The 20,878-nt window shown below is 44.5% G+C and overlaps 3 protein-coding genes and 1 pseudogene across 4 annotated transcripts; 1 reads left to right on the top strand and 3 right to left on the bottom strand.

Moving 5' to 3' along the window:
* The first annotated feature begins 739 nt into the window (after nucleotides 1-739).
* Nucleotides 740-5,318, top strand: LOC103972373 (protein ETHYLENE-INSENSITIVE 3-like 1a; annotated as a pseudogene).
* A 365-nt stretch (nucleotides 5,319-5,683) lies between these two features.
* Nucleotides 5,684-10,715, bottom strand: LOC135597766 (putative disease resistance protein RGA1). Its single transcript, XM_065091198.1, has one exon. It carries the CDS (start codon nucleotides 9,037-9,039, stop codon nucleotides 5,836-5,838), a length of 3,204 nt encoding a protein of 1,067 aa, XP_064947270.1. The 5' UTR covers nucleotides 9,040-10,715; the 3' UTR covers nucleotides 5,684-5,835.
* Nucleotides 10,716-11,875: 1,160 nt separating this feature from the next.
* Nucleotides 11,876-13,647, bottom strand: LOC135585272 (transcription factor CSA-like). Of its 2 annotated transcripts, XM_065088735.1 has the most exons (4): nucleotides 13,380-13,647; nucleotides 13,056-13,277; nucleotides 12,549-12,959; nucleotides 11,876-12,403 (listed from the first exon to the last, which is right to left on the bottom strand). In XM_065088735.1, the coding sequence occupies exons 2-4, from the start codon at nucleotides 13,270-13,272 to the stop codon at nucleotides 12,138-12,140; spliced, it is 894 nt and encodes a 297-aa protein (XP_064944807.1). In that variant the 5' UTR covers nucleotides 13,273-13,277; nucleotides 13,380-13,647; the 3' UTR covers nucleotides 11,876-12,137. The 2 variants fall into 2 exon arrangements, with proteins under 2 accessions (XP_064944807.1, XP_064944806.1); XM_065088734.1 differs by having other exon boundaries at nucleotides 13,056-13,647.
* Nucleotides 13,648-17,186: 3,539 nt separating this feature from the next.
* Nucleotides 17,187-20,764, bottom strand: LOC103972371 (cyclic dof factor 3). Its single transcript, XM_009386687.3, has 2 exons — nucleotides 20,545-20,764; nucleotides 17,187-19,303 (listed from the first exon to the last, which is right to left on the bottom strand). Exons 1-2 carry the CDS (start codon nucleotides 20,653-20,655, stop codon nucleotides 17,924-17,926), a joined length of 1,491 nt encoding a protein of 496 aa, XP_009384962.2. The 5' UTR covers nucleotides 20,656-20,764; the 3' UTR covers nucleotides 17,187-17,923.
* Nucleotides 20,765-20,878: the final 114 nt, after the last annotated feature.

The following is a 20,878-nucleotide window of genomic DNA, read 5'->3' as shown; positions in this document are numbered from 1 at the left end:
GTGGGATCAGATCTAGACTCAATAGATGACCAGCGATAGTTAAGAGCAGATACTTACGAGCGTTGATTTAATCGTCAAGAAATCATACGTTCAATATTCCAAAACATAATTCTCGATTCAAAAAATATTTTTATTTTTATTTTTTATTTTGTTATTCGAAAAAGATCAAAATTTTCTTATTTAAACATGTGGCACCATGGGAGTACTTAGCCATTGAGCATTTTTTACTATTGATAATTTTTAAATAATAAAATATTTTTGTTACTATTTATAATATTAATTTTATTTTATTTTATCTTTGTCATTGTTGCTAATATATACATTCATTTGTAAATAAATAATATTTAAAAATATTTAAAAAAATAATAAAGAAAAAGTAGAAATAGTAATCTATGGTACTGAATTACTAGTGGTGTCATCTCCACTATTTTGACTTTTAAACCAAGCATTCTTACAATAAAAATGTTATGAAAATAAAAATTAGAGGATGTATTAAAACCGGTGATAAAAGAATTTGGTGTGAAAATTTATCGGTCCTCGTTGAATCGATCATTCTAATTTTCTATTTGGGGATATTCTAATTTTGTAATTTTAGATGTTCCCGTTGGGTATACTTGTAACTTTATGTGACATCACGTGCCGCTGACACTCGACCGCACTACGGTGGCGAAAGGGAGCGACATACAATAACGGATGGTGAGAGCACATCTACTGATGCGGAAGAGAGTACCGACCGACTCCTCGTCCGATTCCATTACTCTCTCTTTTTCTCTTCTCCCGTGTCTGCGAAGGCTGGTCTTCTGAGGGATGGACGCATGCACACCGTCTCAGCGCTGCCAGGGGCGGCGGTAGTCGCGGAACTGGGCTTGTAACAGTGGAGAGAAGGCAAAAAGGAGCGATTGTTTCATCACCTAGGCGCCTAAAGTTGCCTCCTTTGTTGCTTTGTGCTCAGTTTCTGTTCTGGTGGATCTCTACGTCGTTTCCACTCGGTTTCGGTCGCTTGTTTCTTTTCTTCACTTCCTATTGCCTTTGTAGCTTCATTGGAGTTTTGGTGGACTGGCGGCTGCGGGTTTCGGAGGTTGGCTATGTCGTCGGTGCAGAGGGAGAGGAAGACCGCGCTTGTATTAGGCATTAGTCGAGAAAGAATCACCTTTTGTTGATTCTGATCTCGAACTAGCTTCGGTTCGTCGTCCAAGTATCGCTTGCTTTTGTGGTTATTGTTGTCGCGTGTGAGAAAAAAGAATCAATTTTTGGGCGGTTTCGCTCATCATATTGCCGTTGGTGGAGAAAGACGCCGAATCGGCGTTCACTCTGTACATCCTCGGGAGAGTGTGCTGCGTTCGTTTTGATTCGGCCTTCGGTTTCACTTTCGGTGATGAGCTGAAGCGCGCAAAGACGAAATTTTGGCGTCGTCCTCTTTGTCTTGGCGCAAAGACGAAATGGGGGAGTTCACTTTCGTTTTGATTGCCTGATTTCTCATTCATCTTGAATCGATAAGCTTCATCTCTCTGAGACGGTATGCTGTTCTGAGTAATTCTTCTGCTCATACTTTCCAAATACAGAACGAAAAAGATCATTTTTCTTCCCCTTTTCATTTGGAACCATTCTTTGAATGTGATTGTGTAGTATCTTTTGGTAGGTACTCAGGACACCATTCTTCTGTTCTAAGCAAGCACGATGCCTGATTCAAAATTTCTGTTCTGTATGTGAATCAGCTTATAAATCATTTTATTGCGTGCTGCTTTGTAAATGGTTGTATTTGATAGAAATAATAGAAGATAAAATAATAGAAGATAAGAACAATAATTGAGGAAGCTTTATTGTAGAAATGAAATAGCTTTTACATTAACATCTTCCTTTTACGAGGAAGGATTTCCGATTTTCCTTAACAGAATAGAGAAATTTCCTCGTATAGTTAGGAAAATCTTATCTTCTATCGTGCCCCCGCAAGATGGTGCTCCTCTTATCTTCTATCGTGCCCCCGCAAGATGGTGCTCCTGACAAGGATACCAATCTTGGATCGATGCAAAGAATTGTTTACAAGCAAGAGGCTTTATGAGTAAGATAAGTGTAGATCGCTGCTGTTGCTGTTGCGATTGTTGTTGCTGTGATGGCACAGGCGTTCTCTTCATTCTCCTTAAGTCTGTCAAATGTTGACAGATCAGCGAAGACTACCGCGGTGAGGAAGATGAGCCTCTTAGGAATGCAACGGCATTGGTCGCTGGCCGAAGGGTGAAGCTTCACTTTCTTCAGCGACGTTGGTCGCTGGCCGAAGGCAAGAGCGAAGCCTCGCTTTTCTCAATGACGTTGGTCGTGGTTGGGATTACGACAGCTGTGACGGTAGAGAAGAAATCTACAGCAATATTGCAGTGATGCTACTATAGCAAAGGAGGAAACTGCAATAGATGAGGAAGCTGTAGCAGAAGAGGAAGCTGTAGCAAAAGAGGAAGGAAAATAGCTACAACAAGGAAGAAAGGTGGGGCAGTGCTGATGAGTAGCACTAAAGATACCGTAGCGGAAGGGAACAGACGTTGGCGCAGAGTGGCAACACCAATGATGAATTGACAGCGAGAAGAGAGCTTGCTCTAGGCAAGCGGCTCTGATACCATGATAGAAATAATAGAAGATAAAATAATAGAAGATAAGAACAATAATTGAGGAAGCTTTATTGTAGAAATGAAATAGCTTTAGCTTGAATACATTAACATCTTCCTTCTATTTATAGAGATTAGAGATTACGAGGAAGGATTTAGAGATTACGAGGAAGGATTTTCCTAACAGAATAGAGGATTTTCCTTAATAGAATAGAGAAATTTCCTCATATAGTTAGGAAAATCTTATCTTCTATCAGTATTTATGTTGACACACGTTCTTCTTGAACACGTTTCCAGTGATCTATATAACTAAGAGAAAGGCAATTAGTATCACATACGCCCTTGTGAAAGACGACTTGGTAACCACTCCACTAAATGCATCAAATATCTTCCTATTTGTTGAGCAGATCCTTTCCTTGACGGACTTGATGATACATCATGCCTTCTCACTACTTGTGGGGGATATGCTTTCCGTGATTTCTTACATTGAATTTATTGCATGCTTGTTGAATGTAATAATGGAGATGGAAAATACGTCTGTTGGTTGTTCTTGTTGTATATTTCTTCTTCCGTATATCCTGCACACTAATTATCTTTTGGGTTCCGAACTTGTGAGACACAGTGCATGTTTTCTAATGCTTTGGTGCTGCATCTGTTCCTATCCAGGGAATACAAACTTGCGTTCTTGTGCTGCTTGTGATGATGGGGGTGCTATTAATTGAAGACATGGTGTGTCCTGGTGGCTCAAATTATGTGCAGGGTGAGAGGAATGTTGGTTACGGTGGCTTCCACCAGGTTTCAGCGGGCGAACACATAATGGGAGAGGGAGATCCGGTTGACCTGCCACCAGAACAATTTGCTGAGGCTGGTGATGAACATAGTGATGATGATATTGATATAGAAGAACTTGAATGGCGCATGTGGAGAGACCAGCTGCGGCTGAAACGCTTGAAGGAGAAGCAACAGAGCAAGAGCAAGGTGCAGACTGATGCAGCAAGACAGCAGTCACAGAAACAGGCCTGCCGGAAGAAGATGTCTCGGGCACAGGACGGGATTCTCAAGTACATGCTGAAGATGATGGAGGTGTGCAAGGCTCAGGGCTTCGTCTATGGTATAATTCCGGAGAAGGGCAAGCCCGTCAGTGGTGCTTCCGATAACCTCAGAGGTTGGTGGAAAGACAAGGTCAGGTTTGATCAGAACGGGCCTGCTGCTATAGCCAAGTACCAGGTTGATAATGCTGTACCTGGATCTAACAGTGATGTCAACGCGGAGACTGTGGGTCCTCATTCATTGATGGAGCTTCAGGACACAACGTTGGGTTCTCTCTTGTCTGCTCTTATGCAGCACTGTGATCCACCACAGCGGCGGTTTCCCCTTGAGAAAGGAATCCCGCCCCCATGGTGGCCTACTGGGAGAGAGGAGTGGTGGCGCAAACTGGACATCCCTATGGAACATGGCCTACCACCGTACAAGAAGCCACATGATCTGAAGAAGTCTTGGAAGGTTGCGGTCTTGATGGTGGTAATCAAGCACATGTCTCCTGACATTGAGAGGATCCGTAGGCTTGTTCGGCAGTCCAAGTGCCTCCAAGACAAGATGACTGCCAAGGAGAGCACAACATGGCTTGCTGTCATCAAGCAGGAGGAGGACATGTAGATGAAGCTGCACACAGATGCATGCGCACCCCAATCCGCTGGCCGTGGTGTCTCAGGAGCCATCTCCTTCGACAACAACAGCAGCGAGTATGATCACACAGGCATTTACAAAGTTAAAGGTGAGGGTGTGGCAAACTACAAGCTGGCTCTTGCTGCTAATGCCTTTAATTTAAGAGCTTGTACAGGGGATGTGATGCTTATTAGATCTGCTCCGATGAAGGGAGAGAAGGATGTAGGGTTCATTCAGAAAAGAACTTCCAGGGAGTCTGAACTGATGATGAACAGCGGATCTATACCTGCGATAATGCGCTATGCCCACACAACAATTTCCGCAATGGATTTCTTGACAGGAACGCCAGGAACAGTCACCGTTATGTCTGTAAGTATCAGAACACTCTTCCTACAGGTATTGGGATGATGAGCAATGGCTTGCAGGTGCCTGACAACAAGCCTTCAGTTAATCCAGTCAATATATCTGAACTCGGTATTCCTTCTGATGGGCAAAAATTGATCAACGAGTTAACGAACTTGTATGATATCAGTATCAATGCTAGTAAGAACTCCAGCTCGGGAGGTGTGACCATGTTGGAAGGATCAAATTCTCTTCAGATGGAAGACAGCTTCTTTGATCGCAGTCTATTCGAAGAGGTCAGTGGTGTGGTAGAGCGATCACTGCCACTCGAACAAGAACCAAGTGCCCAGCCCCTTGAAGCTAGTGCAGGTATCAGGATTAGGTCTGGCTTCAACATGCTTGGAATGGATAACTCTGATGCCTTGCATGGGGGTACAAAGCAAGATGGATTTAGCTGGTTCTGCTGAAATGAAATGGTGGAGACACCATGTTTGATCATTTCTTTAAAATGGTGGAGTCGCGTCAACAGCAGCAGATTAGATTTCCGAGAATAAAAAGAACCTTGAATTTGGCTTAGGGTGGTCTTCCCTTATCTCGATATGTAAATTTTTTTCCTTGTTATATATATTGGATAGATATTTATATGTGGAGTGCGCTCCTCAAGACTTGGTTGCATGTATAGAATGTGGAGTTTGTATTAGTTTTGAGAACTCATGAATGGATACTTTGATGTTTAGACTGTCATGTTGCTTTTAAACTTGCTCTTGTTCAGATATTTATGGCTTAGTAACTTGTAGTCATATAAGCTTTTGCAAATTTCTCCTTCTTGCAGATCGTCGATGGACGTAATTGTTTGTGTTGTTGTTCCATGAACTGCTCTGCTCCACGGTTGAGCAATTTATCGATGAATCTTGGGTTTGTAATTCTTTATTTATCAAACTAATAATTTGCTGTTATTTTTTCTTTTGTTGGGGTTGGTTGTCTGTGTATCATAGCGAATTTCGATTTGGCACCGGTCTATCTTTGCTCAGAGGATTTTGTTTTCTCTTTGCAGTGAAGTATTTCTATTGGATTTCTGCAAATGAGAAAATCTGGTGTATATTTTTCAGCTCTTGAACTGGTAATGCAGGTGTTCTTCAAGTTCTTACAACCTCACTTCCAGGTCTTACAACCTCACTTCCAGGTCTTGCAAGGACGAGTTAGGCAGAGAGAGAGTGAAGTTTCTTTGGAGGATCTAACAATTCTTGCCAACTTGGACAATTTCCTGTTCACTTACTGTCCATGACGAGCTTTCAACAGAATCCAAGCGCTCCACTAGGACTTCTGGCATGCCTCCTGCTTCATCATCTGGGTCGCAGTTACAGATACCCAAATGCTTTAGGTTTGGAAACGCACCACGTTCGAGGTGAGAGAGTAGCAGCTTGTCGTCCACGTTCATCGTCAGCCGGTTCACAGATGGAAACGTCGATGGTAGTGCTCCTAGTTTTGGGCAGTCCGTCAGTACCAGCTCTGAGAGACGAGGAAGGAAATCTTCCCCCTCCGTGCCTGACCACTCCTCCAAATCCAACATGAAAACCAGTCGCAGTTCCTCCAGTGCAGGGAACGCGCACCCGCCGCCGGACAACTCTGATCCCAAACGCTTCACAGCAGGAAGCGCTTCGAGGCAGAGGACCCTGAGACAGGGTAGCTGCCCTAACCGTGGAAGGCACTCGACACGGGGGAATCTGCTCAGGTTCAGCTCCTTTAGACAGGAGAGCCTCTCCAACGCCGGCAACTTCTCACATCGAGTAAACAAGTCCAGTGAAAGCTCCACCAGATTCGGAATCGAGCAATCCATCATCCACCCCGGCAGCACCTTGCCAACGTAACCCTCGATCCGCAGGACCTCCAGGTCTGGCTGCGGTCGGAGGCTTCCTAGCGCATCTTCCACCAGCTCGGTGTGCTCCTCACCAATGGCCGCGACATCATTCCGGTCTTCTTGTTGGAACCAAGAGGTCAGATCCCACTTTAGTTTCAGCGAACGCAGGCCCGGCTTCTCCCTCAGATTGGCCTCGCCGGCTTCCGTAGCACTCCTTAGATTCTGAAGATTCCCGATATACAATTCACCTTCGAGATTTAGGGTGCCGAGCTCTTCAAGACCTCCTTCGCCATCTCCATCACCGAGCAGGTACGTCGGCAGCATCCGCAGCTGACGCAACTGTCCTAACCCCGCGGGCATGCAGGTCAGACCATAACAACCACGTATGTCAAGGTGTGTGAGGCTTCTCATGCTCTGTGCGTTCTTCGGAAGCTCATGCAGCCAGTAACAGTCTCTAAGTTTCAGCAGCTGTAGGTTTGAGAGGGAGCTCAACGATTCCGGCAGCGTGGTGATGCAAGCCGTGGAAACATCCAAGTTCCGCAGGTTGCCCATGCGACCGATGCAATCCGGTAAAGAAGAAAGGCGTCGGCAGAGACAGAGATCCAAGGTCACCAGATTTACCAGCTCGCCGATCGATTCGGGCAATGCTTCGAGTCCTGTACAACTCCACAGTTTCAGGATCTGCAGGTTGTGGAGACGCCCGATGGCCGGAGGAAGTGTTCGGAGGTCGGTTCGTGACAGGTCGAGGTACCGCAGATGATCGAGATTTTGTACTGCAGCAGGCAGTGCTTTCATGGGAAAGCTATCCAAATGTAGTGCTCGCAGGGGTTTCATGGTGGAGAATATGGCAAGGAGAACTCTCTCGTCTTCGTCTTGCTCCTCTGCACTTCGTCCGTAAACATTCTTCCCGTCGAGCACCCTCACACCATACTCCTCAAAAATGCCTTCGGTCACGATCACATACAAAGCTCGCAGCTTCCGCAGATGGCCAAGCGTCTCTGCAACCGATGGCGTCCGTCCATCGAAGAGTAGAGACGCGTAGCGCGAACCTGGGGAGGTGGCTGTGCTGCCGCAGACGTCCACGATCGAGCATTCGTCGCCGGCGACAAACCGAGCGAGGTCGTGGACGACGTCGTGCATTTTGACCAGGTTCACAGCACCATGCGCTTCCTCTTGACCGATCTCGAGAAGGGATCTGGACAGCAACTGATCCACGTAGTGAGATCCCACATCCTCCAGGTCCGCCAGGCCTCCTGCAACCCACAGCTGAGCCAGTGTCTCGATCCGCATCGTTTTGCCTTTTGGGATAATCGCGCAGTACGCAAAGCATTGTTTCAGACGCGGTGGAAGATGACTGTAGCTCAGCATCAAAGCAGGTAGAATCTGGTCGTCGTCAACGTCGGCGGAGGGTCTCCAAATCTCGTTGTCCCGGACCGCCACCCACTGGCTCACCTCTCGCTTGAACCGCATCATGCTCCCCAAAGCCTTGGCTGCCAACGGCATGCCTCCACATCGCCTCACGATCTCCTTGCCGATGGCCACCAAGCTGGGGTTCCTCGCGCTGCTGCCCGACTCGAACGCCCTTCTCTTGAACAACAACCAGCAGTCGTCGTCGGAGAGACCGGCGAGGAAGTGCACGTCGTCCGCGTTCATCACGGACGCGACTCGCCGGCTTCGTGTCGTCACCACAACCTTACTTCCCTTGGCTCCATTGTTCAGCAGAATCCTCAGTCTATCCCACAGTTCGTAGTCCTCGTTCCAGACGTCATCCAACACCAGCAGAAACCTCCTACCTCTGATCTGTTCCACGAGCTCCCGCTGCATCGGGTCCATGTCCGGGAGGGTGAACTCCTTTGCGCTCAGGGATTCTATGATCGATCTCATGAGACTTTTGCTGTCGAACTTATCAGAAACGTAGACCCACATCCTCCTCTCGAAGTGCTGACGCACCCCCTCATCATTGTACACTAGCTGAGCGAGAGTGGTCTTGCCGAGACCACCCAGCCCAACAATTGCAATGACTCCGAGATTGTTATTATGTTCTTCAGTAGAGTCGCCGAGAAGGAAGTCGATGAGTTGCTCCTTGTCTTGCTGTCGACCGTAGACTTGGGATTCATCCACCGAAGAGCCAGTTTGCTCTCTTACTCCACTGCCCGGCTCACTGTCTTTGGCGGTTCCCTCCCTCAGGTGGAATGTGGCTCGCTCCTCCGCGATGGCGTCTAATCTCTTCCTCATCTTCTTCACCTTGCAAGCTATCTCATGCCGAACTCGAATTGATTTGGGCGTGAGAGGCAATCCACGCACCTTTCCTTTGGTCAGGGCCTTGACTGCGGTCTCATCCAACAGATCGTCCAAGTCGTAGGCGACATCCTTCAGCTCCCGCAGCCAAACTCTGAGGGATTTCTCCTTCACCTGCCGTGCTTCTGCGTCTTCGAGCACGTCTTGGATTGCGGCGAGGGTGCTCTCCAGCCGCTTGAGTTCCTCGCCCACACCCTTCAGCATCCCCAGCTCGTTCAACACTTTGGCTCCCAGCTTGTCGGACACAAACCTCACGATGCTGCTGGCAACCACCTCTGCCATGGCTCCGCTCCGTGGACGGGGAAGAATTGGAACTCAGCTCTTGCTTTGCTTGCTGGCCGATTGATCAGAATCGCCACATCAAGGGAAGAAGGGGAAAGCGTCGGTGGAGTGGAACTTTCTCGGAAACATGTCCACCCACCACGCTTTGCCATCCATGCATGAGACGACCACACACACCTTGACGATGGACGATGGACGATGGGGTCCGTTGCTTTGCTTTCCTCTGAAAAGTTAGTCGGTTCGACGAAGGTGTAAAGATGCTTCCCTTGTCACTGTTGGTAGTGGGAATTCGCGCATTGCCGACCTCTGTGCTCTTCTTCTTTTTGACTTGGGGGCATTCTTCTTCAGCTCAGCAAGAGAAGAGTTGCAGTGGAGTTGCTTAGAACTTACGCAAAGACCCCAAGGAAAAGATGTCCGTCCTGCTTGGGGAGAGCTGCCTTGGAACATCTTCTCTAAAGCGTGTCCATCGTTCCACGTAAAGGAGCAAGCAGGCAGGAAGCTTTTCTGCTCACATTATAATTTTAGGCTGCTTTACCGACAAATTTCTTGGACATCTTAGCAGCAAGAGACCATCAGCGCAACAGGAGAACAGAAAGCAATCAGATGGATTTGGACTGCCATATCTTACAACAAAACTAGAACTAAAAATCCATGAAGACAATAAAGGTGCATCAAGTTGTAAACAATTTGACCTGAATGACTTCTGTTGGAACTGATGTATGGAACAGAATGCCCATCGAAGAGAAAGAAACATGACGAAAGGTCCATTTGTTAAGAAAAAGAAAAAGATGTATCAAGGTGTCTCTAGAGATAAATAAGAACAACCAAACTGAGGATGCATGTAAGAAAAGCAAGTATCAAAAGTTAGAGAACATCATTGTATCAAAAGTGTGTTTCTATTTTCCAGTGAGTGGTGTAGCAAGGTAAATGTGGCGAGAATGAACAGCACTAGCAGGTAAATATGGAGTTATAAAGAGAAGAGCATTCTGCCAAGATAAACCTGACATAATTTTTGTACATATTATCCTTATAGAATTACCATGGTTAATGAACCTTCATATACTAATAAATGTTACAAGAACTCTTTTTCTTTCATTGAGTTGAACGATTAGGCAGAACACTTCCACCCAGCTCTTACAGAATTTACCGTAAGAGCGAGAAAAGGGAATTTACCGTAGAGCGAAACGCAGGGCGTAATCCACCAAAGGAAGGTTCTAATTCTAACTAAGAAAGAGAACTGAACGAATCTCTAATCAAGAAAGACATGCATCAGGAGAGTCTTGAGAAATCCAGAGAACCGAAAAATCTAAATATATCGAAAGTGAAACAAGAAAGGGGAAGTGAAACCAGGACATCGTAGTGATTGAGCACTGGATGAATCTTCAATCAAGAAAAAGGCGTCGATTCTCTCTATATATATGAATCTTTAATCAAGTGCTCAGTTGAAGCGAAACAAGAGAGGGGAGGAGAAGTGTAGAACTCTCTCTCTCTCTCTCTCTCTCCCCCTATAAGTGTACATATCAAGAAACCCAACGAATAACCGGCGAGAAAGAAACCAAACTAGAGGCGTGCGAGCTCGTGGTAGCCATTCGACCGCGACACCCTCAGAGTTAGGCGACGAAGGCAGGTGTGCGTGCATGGTACTTGAAGGGCGGCGGATGCCGCTGGGAAGCGCTCCTCGCGAAGCCATGAGCCATTCAGGTGACGGCGTTGAAGTAGGGGAGGGAAAGGAAACCCACTCTCATTGGTGGACGACGACGCGGGTCCCACGGTCGACGGGCGGACCCGCAACGGCGGTTGGTTTCTCAGTTGATAGTAGAAATCCACAATAATTATTTTTTTTGACAAAATCATCATATATCAATGCCACCATCACATTCATGACTCTAAAAATCATCATAATTTATTTTAATTCAATCAGTAAAACAATTCAAATTTTTAAAAATATTATTATTTCAAGCATGGCACAAATATCATTTTAAAAAATATTAATTAAAAAATACTTATCAATTCCAACATAAAATTGATACTTAAGTACAAATGAATAAAGAGTATTATATAAATAATTTTAATTAAATATTAGATGAAATGGAAATGAATATAGTGTGACATGTTTGATATCATAATAAAGATTTTATTTGGGTTATGAAAAACCAAAAATTGAACTGTTATAAACTCCCCCCTTGTTGAAACCCAAGTGTCATTCTTCCATTTGATATAATCTTTATTGCTTTGTACAGAGTTCTCCCCCCAAACTCCAGCAGTCGGTAGCTTTCTTCTTCCTCTGTTTCCTCCTATGGCTATACCTGTCATGAGATCCTCCTTGAAAGGAAAACCAAATCTCTGCACGTAGCTACATTTATGAAACATCCTGCCAAGCCCCATAATGGTGCCTCTTCGATTCAATCGCACCTTCACCGTGCCATTCTCACAGTCGAGTCAAACAAGTAACCAATCATGACATTGCCACTTATTTGCACAGTTAGTATGCCCGCCCTCTAAGCTAGAGAGAGAGAGAGAGAGAGAGAGAGAGAGAGAGAGAGAGACCTCTGAAGGGGATGCAAGGTCCAAATCACTACTCACAAAGCATTTCCTTTGTTTTTCCTCAAGATCGCTGCTCACCGTTCTCTTTCCCAAGGTTTTTTTGCTTCTTCTCAGTAAGAAGCTCTTCAGCACCACCATGATTACTGTAAGGCGCTGCAAGGTGAGGAGATGGGCCGTGCTTCAGAAACTCTGAGCACCCAACAGCCTTTAAAGTGGGAGGTAAACAACAACACAAAAGACCACTGCTTGTCGATTCCTACAGATCTGAGCAAAGCATAGAGCAGTGCCAAGGTTGAAGAACATCATAGGATGGATGAAGTCTTTTATGATTCTTTTTTCTACACGTAGTCTCGGTACATATATAGGATGAAGCATCATCTCATTTCGTTTGATCTACAGGTTGAGATCAGAGCTTGCGGGTTATTGACAACCTTGAGAAGGATAGACAACGCAGGATCAAAGTTCTTTCGCAACATGCTTTGTGGCTGCTACATTAATGGACAGAAACTACGTCACCTTCGCCTCTACCTCTCTTTCTTTGGGTGTTGGAACCCTTATCTTGCTCCCACGCCTAGGAAATCAAAAAAGGGCAACTCAGTGTTCTTCCTTCCATGATCTGTTTTACCGTGAGGCAAGGTCATGTGGTAAGCTGGTGGCTCAGCTGCTGTCGAGGCCCTTGGAGTTGAACAGGTGCAGCCAGACTGACCAAACCCAGGAACCAGCATCAGCATAGGATTGACATGAGGGAGAAAGCCACCACCAGAATTACCCAACTTGTCACAGAATCCGTCGTTTGCCGACACCAGCCTTTCATCAGATCCTACAATGAAACGATTATCCATTGACCAACACCAGGAGATGGGAAAAAGTGGAGGCAATGGTTGATGTTGACAGCTGAAAATTCATGTGGAGCAGAGCTGCAGAACAAGGGTTTCTTTCGGAGGAATATGGAGAAAAGATCATACCATTGAGCATGCCACAGGAAGGACCAGCGCTGCTGGTGAAGGAACCGAGGGAAAGGTCTGCGCGAGCGGAAGCACACTCATCTCTGGTGCTGGTGATGGTCGACTCACCACTGCATGCAACGTTGGGGAGGGAGTGCTGAGATGGGGGAGAGTGGGCGGAGCAAAGGAATGGCTTCCGCCGCCTCCTGTAAGCACAACTGCACTGCTCCCTCTGCTTCCTGGCCATGGTCACATGCCAATGGTTCTTGACCGCATTGTCGGTCCTGCCAGGGAAGATTCTGGCGATCAGCGCCCATCTGTTGCCGTAAAGCCTGTGGGCAGCCAACAGCCTCTCCTCTTCTTCCTCACTGAATGCCTTCTTGTTGATCCTTGGATCCAGCTGGTTGAACCACCTCAGCCGGCAGCTCTTCCCTGCCCAGAACCAGTTCCGGTAACAGCAACAAACAAGGCACAGAGGATTCAGTAAGCATTCGATAGATTCTTTCTTTCTTGTTCCCGACGACCTACCTGTTCTTCCTGCTAGCTTCTCAGCGATCAGGTTCCAGTGTCGAGGGCCATGTTGGGAGACGAGCTCCTTGAGCTTGGCGTCCTCGGCTGGCCTCCAGTGGCCCCTAGCACAGAGCTTGTGCTGTCGTTCGCCATCTTCTTCCACCTTGCCGTGGTTCTCATGCTCCCCTGTCAAGCCATGAACAAATGGAGGTGCTACCGGAGCGAAGAATCCCATGTCACCTGTGAGCTTGAGTTATTTTCTCTGTGTCTCCAAGAACCGAGGCTCAAGAGATGCAGAAGAAATACAAGAACAGTGGTGGTGGAATAGCTTTAGAGAAGGACCTTCACAGAGCCAACGTCCTTGGGTGGAAGAAAACCACACGACTCTCTCTCTCTCTCTCTCTCTCTCGCTCAGAGTTGCAGAGGAGAAGCGTTCGTGTGGATCCAGGAATTCGAGGCACCTTCTCCCCCACACTCTACTCCTTTAAATGTGCTGAAAGCTGCATACTCCACGGCTGCTGCTTTGACCTCTCTACCTTCTCTGGAGGACCTACCCTGACTTCCATCTGTTGTCCTCCCTTGCACCACCGTCCATGCTCATCGTCTCTTCATCTCTCTGCATCCAAAAAACACAAGGCAATATAAGGACGAATAAACGCAATATATTTGTTCTAACTCAGTAATTAATAATATATTAACATATTTATTTTGAGTTGCATATGCATTCTAAACATGACGGAGCAGCGGTAGCGTTCACTCTACTGCTTGTGCCGTATACGTCGTGCGTGTCCTCCGCTTCTTCCCCTTTCTCTATCAAATGTAGGACACATGCGCATACATACTCCGTACGCGCACGCTGAATGATGGAAAGCACGATAATCAAAGCGAGGCCGCAGCCGATCCGCACAAATTACACGCGCGCTATGGAACAGTGTTAGCCTCCTTTTTCTTTTTTACCCTAATAATTGTAATAATAATATTATTATATTGTTATTAGGCGGCTGCCGAGTAAGTGTTAGTGTGTTGAGATTCGTGTTAGGCTCCCAAACTCTTTGCCTTGTTGTACGTAGATCAGCTGTATGGGACAATAATTAAGTCACGACTAGCTCACGACAGTCTTGGTGCGCATCAAGGTAGAGAGAGAGAGAGAGAGAGATGGGATGAGATGAGATGGAAACGTTGGACTTACACGGTCACTTAGATGTTGATCTAAGGTGACCTATCTATAGGTGAGGTATCGAAATAAAGCTTCTTCTCTTCTTCAATAATTGTTCTTATCTTCTATTATTTTCATCATGGTATCAGAGCAGTGAGAAAAGCGAAGTTTCGCTCTTGCCTTTGACTAGCAACCAACGTCGTTGAGAAAAGCGAAGCTTCGCCCTTGTCTTCGGCCAGTGACCAACGCCGCTGTAGTCACATTCCTAAGAGGCTCTACGGTCAATCCTCATCTTCCTCACCGCAGTAGCCTTCGATGCCTTCGTTGATCTGCCAAAAAACGATGGACTTAAGGAGAACGAAGGGCGAACTTAAGGAGAACGAAGGGAACGCCTATGCCCTCATAGCAACAACAATCGCAACAGTAGCAGCGATCTGCTCTTGCTCTATTCACAAAGTCTCTTGCTTGTAAACCATTCTTTACAACCATTCTTTGCATTGATCCAAGATTTGTATCCTTATCAGGAGCACCATCTTCCGGGCATGATAGAAGATAAGATTTTCCTAACTAATCTTTTCTCCTAATTTATATAAATAGGAGAGGGACATGTTAATGTATTGAAGCTGCTAAAACTATTTCATTTTTAAATAAAGCTTCTTCTCTTCTTCAATAATTGTTGTTATCTTCTATTATTTGTTGTGGTAGAAGATGTGATGGGTTGGGTCTTTGGGAACCCGATACCTTTGCTGAAGCTAATAATCAGAATGAAAAGGTGAATGTGATGAGCCAACTTAGATTGTCTTCTCTACTTTACCCCACACCTTCTCGCAAGTACTTAAGCTGCATATTGCTCACCATGATCTGTAGTAGTCGGCTTGAAAAGCTAGCTCTAAAGCAAGTGTCGAAAACCCATGTCCAGCTTTGCAACACTTCAAACTTAGTGGGGGGTGAATCCAATCACATGGATCCATTGCTCAACTTTGTTGAATCCCATGGCACATCTTGGATCTCTCCTGTCATCTCTCTCTCTCTCTCTCTCTCTCTCTCTCTCCAAGCACAATGATGAGGCACGCGTGCATTCATGGCAGCCATTGTTGAACCACAGCAACCTGCACTCATCTCTCAGGTCAGGCCATCACAACTCCTCAGCTCCAACAGAAGATCTCTCGATAAGATCCAAAAAGGAAAAGAAAGACCATGCAAACAGCTTCTTCGTCTGGATTATTAGCTTCAGCAAAGGTATCGGGTTCCCAAAGACCCAACCCATCACATCTTCTACCACAACAAATGTGCAGGCAAACGCTTCTTCCTTCTCCTTCCTACAAGTCTTCACTTCCCCTTCTTTGTTACTTCAAGAGGTCAGACACCACCTATGGTTATCAGAATCACCTCTCCACAATAAATTGGAGGGTTTTACATCCTTGCAATGTTTGAAGATAGTTTTCATTTATATATTACATTATATATATATTTATATCATATATCTCCTTTTAGCCTCCCACCTTTGAAACATGGAAAATTCCAAGCCACAAGGAGACAAGGTATATAAAGGCATTCATACCATGCGTGCCCACTTGCGAACAAGTCTTCCTCCACCCACTACAACATGATTTCCTCTGTTGGATCTTCCCATTTATCTATCTATCCATAAACGACATAACATGACAAGCGATCATTGATGTACGGGACCCAATATAAGATGACTAAGTCATCGTGCTAACTAAGTCGCTTGGCCGGATCGCGTACTCGTGATAGGGATTTTAGGATTCCATATCTTGGAGGAGGCAGAGTTCAGGATTTTCTCGTCACGAAAGACGGCACAACTCATCGTCGGAGTCGAACCGATGGAGGCCATCGGAGGAGAAGGTGTTCCGCGTTTCGACCGTGACAGGTGAGCGACACACCTTGGATTATTGCATGTTTTTGTTCTTTTCCTTCACACAGCGCGTTGGTGGCCGGATGGATGGTGACGGGAGTGATGATGATGACTCCCTCCATCGTGCCCTAGGCATCTTATGTAGGGTTAGGTTCGATGGATCTTTGTCCAGTTTCAGCCGTGATTGATGCCGATGACCTGTTTGAAGAATTGTCTCGTACTGGAAATCAGCGAAGAAGAAGAAGAAGAAGAAGATGTCGCTTACGCGAACGCCAAGTGACATGCCTCATGCATTCATGTAACTTCTTGCGGGGCTTTCATCATCAGCAATAGAATTCTATGTTGGAAGTCCAAAGGGCTGTTAGTAGCATAGGATTGTGAATGAGAAGATTGTAATTTTTGACAGCAAGGTGTGATCTATGTTGGATTGGAGAATCCATAGAGAAAATCTTGAGTCTCCATGGTACCAATCCCTAATTCCCAAAATTAGTAATCTTGTCATGATTAGAGAAATCAAAATACCAAAGTAAATTTCAAACGATATTATTATTGTTGATGTTCAGAAAAAAAAAGAAAAGAAATATTGAAATATGTTTATGAATTATTAAACATTTATCATTTGGGCAGTATTAAAACCTTTTCACAACATGCAGCCACTTGTTTCTCAGCAGTTGACACTGTTTCATATCACTCTGAGCAAAATCTAACTACAACCAACTGTTATGAAATTTACAAGTGTCAGCTATACCACAGGAGGAGGAAAAACCAGGCCAACAAGTGTTAGAAATTTTATTTTCCTACACAGAATAAAAAAAAAACAAGAACAATTTCATGTCATAAGAGTTGACATGCAAGCTGTTCACTAACTTATGAGAAATCAGCAAAGAAGATATTAGAATTTATATGCGACATAAGATCTCGGTCAAGTAATTATAACTCGAATAGTTTCAGTTGTAATCAACTTTCATTATTTTGGCACAAAATTGAGAACATCATATTTACAGCTCCTAACAAATGAATGAATCACTATGTCAGGGCCTGGGGGTATAATTATCAAACTCCAAAATTTGAATAGACATGAAAGGTATGAAATACTAATAGAACTGATCCAATGATATAGCAAAGATAAAGCACATATTTTGATCAGCCATCAATCCAAAAAGAAGTTCGAGTTGCCTGTACAAGTTCATAAAATTAGGACAATAGAGGTAATGCCACTGAGCACAGGTAAAAAACTTTCCAGACTATGATAATTAAAGAAAACACACTTCAAACAACTACAGACAACCATTAGAATACTGTCGACCAAAAGATATCGGAGCATTTCCATGACCTCAGCCGATAACAATAGTCTTTGAGTAACTGAAAGAAGAGATGTAAGACTATTGGACAACAAAGTTATCGATGTGCAGTGAAAATCTATGATATTGCCTTTATTTGTATAAATTTCAAGGAAGCATCCAACAACGCAGCCAAGAACCATATAAAAGCAAAAGTTCTTTTTCCGTATTAGAACAAGGATGCCATTTGAAGATTCAGATTTTTCAGTTCTGATACTATGTTTATGTTCACCTTTTTCAACTTGATCCTCATATCATGGTAAACTAATTCTGTCATGATGCAGGAGATGACAAACTCTCTGAAGTAAAACTTATAAACAAGAATGTGTTCCTCTTGCATCTACAACACGAATTCTTCAACAATTTTAGATATGTTAAACAAGCTTGGCCCTTTCCCCTGCTAGCTTTGTAACAATTTCAGATCCTGGTTTTAAGGCCACCAGCCAAGTGAGCTCCCAAATCACATGGCACGCATCATACAGAGTAATTTCCACACAACTTCAGAGAGAGCTCTTTATGTGCTCTCCTGAAAGCAATGAGAACGAGATACTGCAGCAGGGTTTTCGTGCAATAGCTGTGCGCCATCCAATTTTTTAGCCTTGTGTTCAGACTTGAACTGGAAGATACTGCCCATTTCAGGCTTGATACCAAGGGTAGACCATATGGAACTCTTGGAAGCCTCTTCTGGATCATCCATCCTAAGGGTTTTAGGGACCCATAAAGGCTTCTTCATATTATTCTCTCCCTGTATACTAGAATCTCTGGAATGCTTACCCAAAGTTGGAGAGCCATTTCCTGAACATCCGCTATCGCTCGTAGAGGGTGATGGTGATATGCAACCATTAGATCCAGCACATGGTACATTCCATGTTCCATTTGGCAAAATGGAATAGCCCAGAAATGGAGCCGGCATGAAAGAGAAAGGTAGTGTTGATGCACAAAAAGGAGAAGCTGCCATCAATGCTCTGGGACTCCGTGAAACCGAACTTGAATTGCCATTCTCCACTGTGCAAGAATATTCAGATGAGCATCTACCAGCTTCCATGGCAGCAACACTGTTCCATGCCAGACTCCATGGGTGAGCCCATGGAACCCCAGGATAATACTGCAAATGAGGCAGAGGTGCTAGTCCATTGCAGTAAACTCGCATGTCACTTGATCGCACATGAACTGCTTTTTCAGCAGACACATTTTTGACAAAATTGGAGGCTGTTGCAGAAGATGAACAGGAGGGTTCCTCTCTTTTATATCCACATATCATCGAGTCAGAAGCAGCATTGTTTCCTTGCTCCCTGATATTAAATGCACAAGTCACAGACTCGTAAAGAGGATCTTCTTGATCAGATTTAAGGACGGTCCCTTTTCTTATCAAAGGTTGTGAAGGGGTAGAAGACGCACATGGAAGAGGCCGATGATGAATAGATTTAAAAGCATCTGACTGAAAACTCTGAAATCCATCTGACAAATTCACTACGTTACGATATGGTGAATTGGAATGCTTACTTTTACGCCTACCAGCACCCACAGGAACATTCCTCATTGTTCCCCCAGCAGTCCAATATCTCTGGCAATTCTTACAAAAGTGTCTAGGTTGATTAAAGTTGTAGTTGTTGTAATAGCAGAATTTGGTTTCCATACTATTACAGCGAGGACATGGTAGAATTTTGTCTGGCTTCTTGAGGACCTTCTCTGGTACAGAGCCATAAGCCTCACTCTTAGCATGTTCAGTTTTAGCTTTTGCTGCTTCTTTTTCAGCTTCAACGGATGTTTTATGGTCATCTTCATTGCCACTGGTCAAACCAGATAAACTAATTGGGTCACCTTCATTCTCTTCTTCAGTTGATATAGAAGAATCATTGTTGACTTCCATATTTGTTACTCCCTTTGATGAATTCTGAAATATAAGACCAAAACAAGATAATTAAACACTTGTCATGCATTACAGGTTAGAAGCATAATCCAGTTAATGCATCAATGTTAAAAGTTTAAACTACAATGAAAAGTAAACACTCCTAAATGACAAATATTACCCCTTATACAGTACAATTTCTTTTTAGTTCCAATCAAGAATGGAATAAGGAAAGAACTGCTTGGAATGGAAAGGAGATCCTGGATGCACTCATCAGCTGAGGTGAGTTAACTGATTAGTAGAAAAACCTAAGAAGACTTTATTAGGAATAGTTGAAGAGATTGGATGGTTACTATTAAAAAAAGTGATCTGTCACTAAACAAAGCTAAATGGTGGGAAAAGATCCATGCAGTCAACCTCAAATAGTTGGGACCTTTACAGACAATCTATTTGCTACATGGCTTCTTGCTACAGTTAAATTCTCTTGCCTTGCAAATTTAGACTTCTTCTTTACATGAATAGAATTCTACGAATGTTTTCCCTTTTGCTAGATAATATGAATTTAAGAATCATATGCATTCCTCTTATCCCCCTTTCACATGTACATGACTGATCATTTTCGTTATTCTACTTTGTTGGACCCCTCTGCAGAGTATGACATGGATCTGTACAGTACAATTTATATGGAATTGTTTCATTACTTTTTCTTTCTTGATTTCGCAAAACTGATTGCTGATCCACCTGTATTAACTGAGATCCAAGAAACCCCCCAAAAAGGAATAAATCATCAAGAATAACCAAAGACTCGATTTTTTCCACCTGCTGGAGATTTCGGGAAAAAGAAGATCAAAGTATTCACCAGAACAAAACAACGTCATCTTTTTACTTTCCTCATAACACCAACTATTATAATCACTCAATGAGCAAAAGAAATTAAGATGAACGAAACAGAAAGCTCAAACCACATTAAGTTGCTATGCCATGTAATTCTGGACAATGATGTCAGCAATATATTTGAAGTCACACCATCCATGAAATTTCCGAGTAAGAGAAGTCCAGAGTGTGATGCAAGGTCGTCAATCTTCTCATGTAACATCAGAAAGCTTACTCAACAAAATGAATCCAAATTACTTGTAAATGTAAAAGGAGAAAAAATCACCCATACGGCAAAACAAGCGAAAAAAGAAACGACCTTTCGCCGACCCCGACAAGATTCATAGAGGAAATACTAGGAAAAACGAAGTGCACGGATCGAGAAAAGAGGAGAGGTGGGCTTCTCTTCTCACCTGCTGCGTCTTCGCCTCCGCTTCCTCGACATCGGGCTCCTCATCAGCCGCCGCGGCCATGGGGATGGTGGTCCCGAATAGCTTGATGGCAGGGTCCCCAGGCTCGGACATGTTCTCTGCGCCGTCCGATCGATTTCCGAGAGGGAATCGAAGAGCATCTCCGCCTTCTCCTCGCTGTTTTGCCCGAGAGAGAAGTAGCAATTTATTGTCTGGTTTGTTTCAAGAAGGGGGGTTTTTATTGCCGATTTCCATCGGAAGGAAGGAGGAGGCGGGAGACCGGGAGTAGCCGGTGACCGAGTGCCAGGTAAGCGTCGGAGTCAACGACGGGAGGCAT

This window comes from Musa acuminata, chromosome BXJ1-11 (assembly GCF_036884655.1).
Source record: "Musa acuminata AAA Group cultivar baxijiao chromosome BXJ1-11, Cavendish_Baxijiao_AAA, whole genome shotgun sequence".
NCBI lineage: Eukaryota > Viridiplantae > Streptophyta > Magnoliopsida > Zingiberales > Musaceae > Musa > Musa acuminata.
The sequence above is the reverse complement of the archived record's forward strand: the minus strand, read 5'-3'. Positions and strand labels throughout refer to the sequence as shown.

Coding starts and splice junctions, on each gene's coding strand:
- LOC103972371 (XM_009386687.3), bottom strand. CDS start 20,655: ATGTCCGAGCCTGGGGACCCTGCCATCAAGCTATTCGGGACCACCATC. Junction 19,304..20,544: donor CGGAGGCGAAGACGCAGCAG/GTGAGAAGAGAA, acceptor CTTATATTTCAG/AATTCATCAAAGGGAGTAAC.
- LOC135585272 (XM_065088734.1), bottom strand. CDS start 13,272: ATGGGATTCTTCGCTCCGGTAGCACCTCCATTTGTTCATGGCTTGACA. Junction 12,960..13,055: donor GAAGCTAGCAGGAAGAACAG/GTAGGTCGTCGG, acceptor GGTTCTGGGCAG/GGAAGAGCTGCCGGCTGAGG. Junction 12,404..12,548: donor TTCCTGTGGCATGCTCAATG/GTATGATCTTTT, acceptor GTTTCATTGTAG/GATCTGATGAAAGGCTGGTG.
- LOC135597766 (XM_065091198.1), bottom strand. CDS start 9,039: ATGGCAGAGGTGGTTGCCAGCAGCATCGTGAGGTTTGTGTCCGACAAG.